The 9,811-nt window shown below is 44.6% G+C and overlaps 2 protein-coding genes across 2 annotated transcripts; one reads left to right on the top strand and one right to left on the bottom strand.

Annotated features, from left to right (window-relative positions):
• Window positions 1-900: 900 nt before the first annotated feature.
• On the bottom strand, window positions 901-1,750 carry LOC119660131 (nucleolar protein 16). Its single transcript, XM_038068529.1, has 3 exons — window positions 1,581-1,750; window positions 1,254-1,520; window positions 901-1,192 (listed from the first exon to the last, which is right to left on the bottom strand). Exons 1-3 carry the CDS (start codon window positions 1,676-1,678, stop codon window positions 958-960), a joined length of 600 nt encoding a protein of 199 aa, XP_037924457.1. The 5' UTR covers window positions 1,679-1,750; the 3' UTR covers window positions 901-957.
• A 100-nt stretch (window positions 1,751-1,850) lies between these two features.
• Window positions 1,851-8,718, top strand: LOC119660130 (cleavage stimulation factor subunit 1). The gene is made up of 5 exons (XM_038068528.1): window positions 1,851-2,044; window positions 6,962-7,131; window positions 7,466-8,031; window positions 8,086-8,217; window positions 8,276-8,718. Exons 1-5 carry the CDS (start codon window positions 1,971-1,973, stop codon window positions 8,612-8,614), a joined length of 1,281 nt encoding a protein of 426 aa, XP_037924456.1. The 5' UTR covers window positions 1,851-1,970; the 3' UTR covers window positions 8,615-8,718.
• Window positions 8,719-9,811: the final 1,093 nt, after the last annotated feature.

Raw genomic sequence — 9,811 nt, 5'->3', positions numbered from 1 at the left:
TTGGCCCATACCAAAGAGGCTTCACTCCAGGCAAATCAGCAACAGATCAGATTTTCTCTGTGCGGCAAGCGATGGAAAAACTGATGGAATATGGACAACAGTTGCACCATCTATTCATCGACTTTAAAGCCGCCTATGATAGCATAGCCAGGGTAAAACTGTACAACGCCATGTGAGAATTGGGTATCCCAACGAAATTAATAAGACTGACTAGGCTGACCCTGACCAATGTGCGAGGATAAAAGCAGCAGAATCACTCTCAAGACCATTCGACATCAACAACGGTCTACGACAAGGGGATGCGCTATCATGCGTCCTCTTTAACCTGGCCCTCGAGAAAGTGATCCGTGATGCTGAGGTAAATGCAAGAGGTACGATCCTTTTCAAGTCCACCCAACTACTGGCCTATGCTGACGATATCGACATCATGGGAAGAACCACCCGAGACGTTCAAACTGCCTTCATCCAGATCGAGCAGGCGGTGCGAGATCTTGGGTTGCATATCAATGAAGGCAAAACAAAGTATATGGTGGCAACGTCAGCATCGAAAACTAACCAACCAACAACATCAAACCGCATTAGTCAAACAGGAAGAATAAAGATAGGAGAATACAACTTTGAGACCGTTGATAATTTCTCCTATGTAGGGTCGAAAATCACAACCGATAACAGCTACGATGATGAAATCCGCGCAGATTTATTTATTTATTGTTACTGAAGGAACAGAAGTTTGTGCAAACTTGCATGCCTCCACTTGGAAAACTCGAGAAGTTTAAGCTTTCTTCGCACTGGATTTAACCACTGAGCGATGGAGGGGCTGCAAAATTACGATGCTGTGAAATCCTCTAAGTGGCAGGAACTTCGAAAACAGTCACTCACGGCAGAAATGAAAACTCTTGCTTAATGAAAGAATTATATATTTAAAAATAAACGTAACAAATATCCTTAAACTAATTCCTACTCCTCGTCGGTATCATACTCCTCCCAATTTCTCAGATCGTCCTTTGTCAGATTTTTACTTCTCAAATACTCATTGAATTGCTCCGGTATTGACATAAATTTCTTCACTTTGGCTCGAAACTGTCGCCAGGTGAGCTGGTTAACGTTTCTCCGATCAGTGACCATTGCATTGTAATTAAATTTGAATTTATCTAGGAAATACTCGAGGTCCTTGACGACGCCCCGTGGCAACCTGGAAACAAAGGTTCTTTTAATCAAATGCACAGGATTAGAAAGAAACTGCAGATATTTACCGAAACTGCGACTCCCTGGGCATTTTGGCTTCTTTCTCCAGTTCCTGAACGACAAATGCTTTGCGTGGTGGCCGCTTAGTCTTCCCTTGTTTGGCTGTGCCGATGACATCTTCCTCCACGAAGCCGTTCACTAGTTTAACAATCTTCATGCGCTCTTGCTTTGTGTTTGGGATACCAACAGCTAAGTTGGGATCTACTGCAAGACCCATTTCCCGGAGGTTGCTTTTAATGCTTTTATTGGCCGCCCAGTTCTCCTTAATCGTGCGGCTGTAAGTGGATGGAAGTGATTAATCTGAAGAGGATTTCGATTGGGCTTACTGCACATACCACTTTATCTTGCCGGTCGACGTACGGGTTTTCCGCAATCGCTTTCTATTAACATTGTACCGATACGTCTTACTCCGCTTTACCTTCCGGATTTTCATCTTGGTAACGTACCGCACGAACTTGTCAGACACTCACGTGTATAAACGAAAATGTTTTGAATGTCAGAGAAGTGTCACGACTTCGGTTTGATTGCGGGGTCGCTGGTGCTACTTGAAAGAAAGGCTGTTGGCCAAAAGGCTTTTCAAAAAATTGAGTTTGGTGTCTGTCAAATTGACATCTTCGGAAGTAAACATTCGCGGCATTCTGTTGAGAAGTAGTGGCAAAGCAGTACCAATTTCAGAGTTTATTGTGAAAAGTGTTAATACATAGAAGTAAATAATAGGAGTAAAAATGAAGGACACTGAGATACTTGATCCGAAAAATATTGTAAAAAACCGGGAGATTCTATACAGGCTGATGATAAGGTGAGTGGTTCAGGAATTGTGTGTGAGGCTAAAAATGCAAAATAAACATACTTTCTTATTTAGTAATCCCAGTTGCTCTCGTGAATGAGGTGTGCGTTATTCACTTTTAAGGTAGATCGACGACATCATGCATAAATGGGTTTCTGCTTCAAGTGTCCATTGCTACGAGTCGAGGGCAAATAGCGAAGGCTGCGATATTGGACATCAGCCAGGCCTACGAAACAGTCGTCCTTAGAACTTTGGCCAGTATTATGAGAACAAATAAAATTCCAGCTGACATCTACACGTGGGTTGAAGTTAGGCTGGACGAAGGGATTGAAACAATGGCTTACCCCAGGGAAGAGGTTTGAGCCCAACACTCTTTAATTTGCATCATTAGCTTCCGTGGTTGTGTGTTTCACTCCCTTTTTCAAATTTATTATGCAACTTCCTCGCCGATTTATGGTACTTTGTGTGCTATTTGTAAGGAGCCGGAATCTATTCGCTCCAAATTTTTAGATTGCGATGGCCACTATGGTACGACCTTCGATCCCAAATGTTTGGTGATTCCCTCTGCGTTCATAGATATTCGCGCAAAATTTTCACTGAACGTTACCTATCGTTGTAACGCCTGCTGTGGTACCACGCTATTTGATGCAATTCAACTGCTGCATCAACACACGGCGACTTTGGCGTCGATTCAACATGCTTTTTCGAAATCACCGTCAATTCTGCTCCCACAAGCTGCTGCTTCGCCGAGCATTAGCGTAGCCTCAGCTCCTGAAACATCGCTGCTCTGCTTATACCCTGCCGATGACTGCGGCCAACAATACTGGCGCCATATATAAGTCGTCCCGACTAATTCTTTGCCTCTATCTGCCACGCAATATTACATTGTGTCTATAAAAGATTGTATCAACCCGACGACGTCCGCTAGCCAACTGAAAAATCGTCTTGCATCCGAGGGACATGTTTCCTACTCAGCACCCGCTGCGCTAAGCACTCCTGGGGCTTGTCCTATTGTCGCTGCATTAGCACCACACGCTTCCTTCTGGGCATCATCAACGCTCGCCATTGCTGAACCGCAGGCCTTTCCGACCTCATGTCGCCCGAGCGGACTCCAATTGAACGTCGCCTTGGCGCCGAAACAGCTGTTCGTGTCAAGGCTAGCGTACTCCCCCACGTCCGATGAAATTCTGGCCTATATCAGAAGCATTCCTCGGAGGCTTGAATTCTTAGCAAAACGAATTGCGAACTCTTGGCCGCGTTCGAGAGAAGAATCCTCCGAAGAATTTTTGGCCCCCTACATGAGGATGGACGGTTCCGTAGTCTACACAATGACGAAATCTATGAGCAATACTATGACCGTCCGGTTGTGGATAAAATCCGGCTCAATAGGTTACGGTGGGCAGATAACTTAATCCGTATGGATGAGGATGATCCAGCCCGGAAAGTCTATAAGGGCAACATCTATGGTAGAAAAAGAAGACGAGGCAGCTCCTGCCTAAGATGGAGCGATGGCGTAGGTCAGGACGCTCGACAGCTTTTAGGGATATCGAATTGGTGGACCTCGGCACAAAACCGGGATGTCTGGAGTTCCTTATTAAGGCAGGCCTAGACCGGATACCGGTTGTTGCGCCGTTGATGATGATGATGATATCAGAAGCAAAGTCAACTCAACTTTGCCACCTCTTTCAGCTTTCGAAGGATGGCTCTCCTGACCGAGTGACAGCTTCCTTGAAAGTGATATATCCCCACGACTTCGATGCTATCGTCCAGTCTTCCTTTTGGCCACAGGGGGTCTTCGTCAAGTCCTATCAGAGGAATAAGCTTGAAAAATTGAAAATTTCCAGACCGCCCGCTTGCCTCGCCGAACTTAAATGATTCGACACTATATCAAAATGTAAGGGGTCTAAGGACCAAGCTGTCAGATTTCAAACTGCCTGCCTTAGCATTCCAACATCATGTCATCTGCATTTCTGAAACCTGGCTAGATGACAGGATTTTAGATTCTGAGCTCCTCGAAGGTGACTCTGTCTTTCGTTGTGACAGAGACTGCGCTGCGCTTGGCAAGACAACTGGTGGAGATGCCCTAATAGCTGTTAAGCCCCCACTCCGTGCCGAAATCATCTTTTACTCCTCTTCCTCCACCTACGATTCGGTCACCATACCCTACCTTAACACGCCTTCTGTGTACGAGGCTTTCTTCGACAAATTATCAGAGGTCCTAATCGTTTGGTTTCCCTCACTTCCTTTCATCCTGGCCCATTACTCCTAGCTTTCCCTCCCTCCCTAGTAACTCCACCCACCCTTCCTTTCCTCTCTCCACTTTCATGTACACCTGTGGCGTCCTCCAGTTTAACCTTTCTAGAAACCACTTAGATCGCACTCTTGACCTTGTCCTCTCTAACCTTCTTGTGCGTTGCCTTTCCCAATCCCTTCATGCCTTCTAAACTCAGCTCTGGCGGCAATCAACTGGGTCCCCCTCCTCTCTTCATTTACGTGTGACCAAGCACTCAACACCTATACCATTTTATCTGATCTTCTCCCTTGTTACGTTCCCTCTTCTCCTAAGTGCTTACGCTTTTACGGAAACCTGAAATCTTTCTGGTCCCACATTCGCAACTGCCGCTGTCCTGCCCAGTTATCCCCTCTGTCCATTAAATTCTTTGGCTCCTCTGCTAACTACCCCCAACTATCTGGTGATTGACTCTGCCGCTACTCTTCCTCGGTCTATGTTCCCCTTCCTCCCTCCGAATCCCCTACATAGCCTTTCCCGCATCGCCCACCATTCCCCTTCTTACCCCTATCTTTGTCCAGTTCCTCATTTGCAAACTTGATGCCACTGTTGGACCTGGCTACGATGGTCCTCCAAACCTCTTTTTGCTCAAAAATCGTAAGTCCATCTCTCTTCCACTATCCCTTATTTTCAACAAAAGCCTCGAAGAGTATCATTTTCCCGGCTTGCGGAAAGAGGCTCTCATCATCCCCATACACAAAAGTGGCGATCGTACGCTTGCCGAGAATTACCGTCCCATTTCCCTCCTCTCCTCCTGTTTTAAAATCTTGAAAAGATATGTCAGCAACTGGTTGTCCGCCCACTTTGGCCACCATATAGTGAAAGAGCATTTACACTGATTTCGTTAAAGCCTTCAACACTGTAAATCGTAAGATACTTCTATCCAAACTCTCGTCTCTAAGCTTTCCCATACCACTTGTTTTATGGCTTGCCTTTTACCTTTCCAACCGATCCTGCTACGTCTCTTTTGACGGCTGCACTTCCTGCTCCTTTTTCCGCTCCTCCGACGTCCTCTATTGACCACTGCGAGGGATGGCGGGCGTGACGCTTTCCAACTTCGATGTCATGCGAAATCCTGGGAATTATAATTTAGTGTGCGCCGTGACAAAAGGGAATTTGTTTTTGTGCTGGTCAGAAAGCGGAAGATGCCGCAGAACGCAATGTTTTCAGAGATATATACCGCAGCTCGAAAAAAATTGCATATGGTTGTAAATCTTTCGATGGTCCTGTGAAGAACGTTAACGGTTGACCCCCGACGTGAAATCAAGAATCAAGGAAAAGAAAGCACCCGTTTTGAGTGTGACAATTTGGGGGGTATCTGTGTGCTCCCCGCCGTTGAAAAGGTAATAGCTGAAAAATTCTGGAACGCATCAAATAACGTCTTACAAACTTGATCGACCGGAAGCAGGCTGGTTTCCACTTCGGATCTTCCTGCATTCACCACATCAACACCCTAAACCTTATTTTCATCTATTTCGGGAAAACCTTTGTCAGTTTGAACTGCTTTATGTAGGAGGGGTATTCCGCAGAAACTGATAGCTATTATCAGACCGACATATGTTGCCGCAAAATGTTGCGTGCTGGATCGAGGTAAAATCTCAGAGAAGTTTGAGGTGCAAAGCGGAGTCCGTCAGGATTGCATCTTGTCACCGATACTATTTCGTCTTGTTATCGGTGACGTTCTTCATGCTGCCTAGTCAGGAGAACGCGAAAGAGTTCAAGGGAACATGATTCTTTCCTCAAACACCTGGGCGTCGCTAATGACATCTGTTTGTGCTCTCATCGGGTCATGGACCTTGTGCAAATGGCTCTTGATTTGGAAAGAGAGGCAAGTAGAGTTGAACTGAAGATAAACACCAACAAAATCAAGGTTTCCAGTGTGACAGGTCATCGCACTCTGTCGATCAATTTGTATATCTAGAACGCGTGGTTTCTGCCGACAGTGGCACCGAATTGGATATCGTCTGACGAATTAATAGTGCTAGATTTGTTTTTGCTGCCTTATCGAAAATCTGGAAATGCAGTTATCTCAACATCAAAAAGAAATTGAGACTGTTCCGTGCTAGTGTTCCTCTTGTGTTGCTATAAGAGATTAGCATATGGAAATTGACTACAGCTGTCGCTTGAAAGCTCCAAGCTTTCATGAGCACCTTTCTGCGTATTTTCGGGATACGCTGGTCTGATATTATTTCAAACGAAGAACTTGATCGCCTCACAGGCCTGTCACAAGTACGTGATGCGATCGGAAAAAGGGAGTATCAGTGAATAGACCGCACATCAAGGAGAGACCATTGCATTGGTGGCTATGCCATGAATTGGAACCCACTCTCCCAAGCTGGCCGAAGGGTGGGTTGCCCTAAAGGCACTTGACGCAGAACAGGAAGAGTGCGGGTCCTGGGGGGAGCTAAAGTGAATTTCATGGAGCCGTGTAGTTGACGCGCTATACTCCACTAAAGGGTAAATGGCAACTATATATATAGAATTCGATCCTGTCCTTAACAGGCTTCATTTCACTGCTGTATCGCTCGGAGTGTGTTGTAGATCCGGCTATCCATATACTCAGAAGGGTTTTGGATGGACAACTCGAAAATCCAATCGCAAATAATTTAGTGATCTAAATCTCTTCTGCCTATTTACAGCCAACTTTTTTACGATGGACATCATAATCTAGCAATAGAATTGGTTTCACTTGTACGAGCTGATCCTCCATGCCCCCCTAGCGACAGGCTGCTGCATGTGATGATTGCTGGAATGCAAACAGAGAGCCCAAAGCAACAGACTGTTTATGATGATGTGATAACAGGAATAGGTATGATTTATTTTCAGGTTCACCCACCGTCACATAGTGTAATTGCGTAAAGGGATTGGTCGAACGAGGCTTAGGAACGCTTGTTTTAGGGGAAAAGGCATTTGAAGAAATGAAGTCAAGTGCACGTCGAGCCTAGTTAGAGGTTGATTCTTCTTACATTATTATCACAAAGAACTTAAAAACTTAATTGTATTACAATCACTATATTCCGAGCCCATTGGAAATCTCCTCTCCAATTCTCTTCCTTCTCGACGGGTCCGACGGTGGATGAACATAAAACCGTGGGTTTAGCGATATTTGAATTTTATGACTTCAAGTTCTCATTAATTTCCAGATCTCGAATTCGAAACGGAGGGATCATCCTTGGCTCCAGAACCTGCATCGTATGAGACCGCCTACGTTACGTCGCACAAGCAAGCTTGCCGTGCTGGTGCGTTCAGTTTTGACGGGCAACTTGTAGCAACTGGAAGTGTTGATGCAAGTATTAAAATTCTCGACGTTGATCGTATGTTGGCAAAGTCTGCACCGGAAGAAATTGAACCAGGTCGCGAACAGCAAGGACATCCAGTTATACGAACTTTGTATGACCACACAGATGAGGTGGCATTTCTTGAATTCCATCCGAAAGAGCAGATATTGGCTTCCGGTTCGAGAGACTGCTCTGTAAAATTATTTGATATTTCCAAAGCTTCTGTGAAAAAAGCGCATAAAGTATTCACGGATTGTGAACCGGTTCGATGTCTCTCGTTTCATCCTAGTGGGGATTTCATGGCAGTTGGAACGGACCATCATGTTTTAAGAGTGTACGATGTGAACACAGCTCAGTGCTTTGTCAGCGCTATTCCTTCGCAACAGCATAAGTCGTCTGTGACATGTGTTAAATACGCTTCCACTGCAAAGGTAAATTATGAAGATTCTCGAAGTTGGGACGATAAAATTGCATTGTGAATTTAGGTGTATGCAACTGGAAGCACTGACGGCTCTATCAAACTCTGGGATGGCGTGAGTGGAAGGTGCATCAATACTTTCGCTCAATCTCATGACGGTGTGGAGATTTGCTCTCTTCAATTTTCAAGGAACGGCAAGGTAATCAAGAATTGCATTTCATATCATGTAATCTTGTTTAAATTTACTTTCTATTCAGTATCTACTATCCTCCGGCAAGGATTCGCTTGTTAAATTATGGGAACTGAGCACAAGTCGGTGTTTGATTGCGTATACAGGCGCTGGAACAACTGGAAAACAGGAGCATAGTACCCAAGCCGTTTTTAATCATACGGAAGACTACGTCCTCTTCCCCGATGAAGCCACAACTTCATTATGTTCATGGAATTCTCGCAATGCGTCACGTTTGCATTTGATGTCACTCGGTCATAATGGACCTGTTAGATACATAATACATTCACCAACACAGCCTGCGTTCCTCACATGTTCTGATGATTACCGAGCAAGGTTCTGGTATAGGCGGTCAACGAATCATTGAAGGATATTATGTTTATTAGTTTCTTTGATGGATGGAAATAAATTTGATTATTGTCTCAATGAAAATAATTCTTTGAATTATTCAATTTCTATTCTACCTGTTTTAGTGTTCAGTTCATTTTTCTCTATTGTTATGAGTTTATCCATACAAATACTTGAGCGTCAATCATGATATGTAAATTTCATCACTTGTGTTTTCTGAAGAATAGATTTGAGGAAGTTGTGAAGTGATTCTTTTCTTTGGTTCTTTTGGGCTCTAAATTAAAGCAAATTGCTCTTTAGGGAAATTAATCTTCTTTTTCTTAAGCCTTTGTCCCGTTCACAAGCGGGGTCGGCTCGACATGAACGGTTTCGCCGTTCGGTTCTATCAAATGCCTGATCTGAATGCAATCACGAGGCTTTTAAATACGCATCCAGCGTATCAAGCCACCGTTGTTTCGACCTTCCTTTTCAGACCAATCTTGGCAAGTGAATTCTCGTTAGCGCGAATTACGTGACCATACAATCGAAGACGCCTCTCTCGAAATTTTTCCAAAATCGGTGCAACCCCATATCGATCGCGGATATCCTCATTTCGGATGTGATCAAAACGAGTCACGCCACTAGGGGAAATTAACACTGGAGAAAGAAGAAAACCCCCTGAAACACTTTGACTCAATCAAGTTAAAGTTTTTGACAGCGAAAATTGATTTTCGGTGTCTGTTGGAGTTTGAGAAGTCAAGCAGAAGGAGAGAGGCTACTCCTCTCAATTCAATTAGAAACTTAAATTAAGTTGAAAAAATTAGAAATAAAAATAATAAAATAAAATGTTTAAAACACAATTGGTGACCCTGAAACGAAATTCCACTGAGCAAAGGCGAATTTACAATCGACGAAGGCAACTGAAAATACTCCCACTGAATGAGCCACACCCCTCCTCCTCCCCCCCGTTAACGTCATCATAAAGAAAAGAACGCCGTAAGAGACGGTGCTTGGCCGCATTTTTTTCTCCTCCGCTCTTTCGCTTCTTTGGTTCTGGAACTTCCCCTTGCGTTTTCTCCCTTGGGTTGTTCGCTTCCACTAACGATGTCCTCACTAACTACCACGGCCGAACTGGTGCTGCCGTTTTGTCGTAGGATCGTGGCAGCACAGTTCCTGCAACTCGTGGACCAATTCACTTTGGACGGCGTCGCAGCGGATGCCGTTCGTTTTAATTAGC

The sequence above is a fragment of the Hermetia illucens genome, chromosome 6 (assembly GCF_905115235.1).
Source record: "Hermetia illucens chromosome 6, iHerIll2.2.curated.20191125, whole genome shotgun sequence".
NCBI classification, from domain to species: Eukaryota; Metazoa; Arthropoda; class Insecta; order Diptera; family Stratiomyidae; genus Hermetia; species Hermetia illucens.
This window is presented reverse-complemented; position numbering and strand designations above follow the sequence as displayed.

What these genes read in the sequence shown, in the direction of transcription:
- LOC119660131 (XM_038068529.1), bottom strand. Translation starts at nt 1,678, where the DNA reads ATGAAAATCCGGAAGGTAAAGCGGAGTAAGACGTATCGGTACAATGTT. An exon ending in TCGACCGGCAAGATAAAGTG is followed by an intron (nt 1,521 to 1,580) that starts GTATGTGCAGTA and finishes ATCCACTTACAG; the next exon opens with CCGCACGATTAAGGAGAACT. An exon ending in CCCAGGGAGTCGCAGTTTCG is followed by an intron (nt 1,193 to 1,253) that starts GTAAATATCTGC and finishes CTTTGTTTCCAG; the next exon opens with GTTGCCACGGGGCGTCGTCA.
- LOC119660130 (XM_038068528.1), top strand. Translation starts at nt 1,971, where the DNA reads ATGAAGGACACTGAGATACTTGATCCGAAAAATATTGTAAAAAACCGG. An exon ending in CTATACAGGCTGATGATAAG is followed by an intron (nt 2,045 to 6,961) that starts GTGAGTGGTTCA and finishes GCCTATTTACAG; the next exon opens with CCAACTTTTTTACGATGGAC. An exon ending in AATACGCTTCCACTGCAAAG is followed by an intron (nt 8,032 to 8,085) that starts GTAAATTATGAA and finishes TTGTGAATTTAG; the next exon opens with GTGTATGCAACTGGAAGCAC.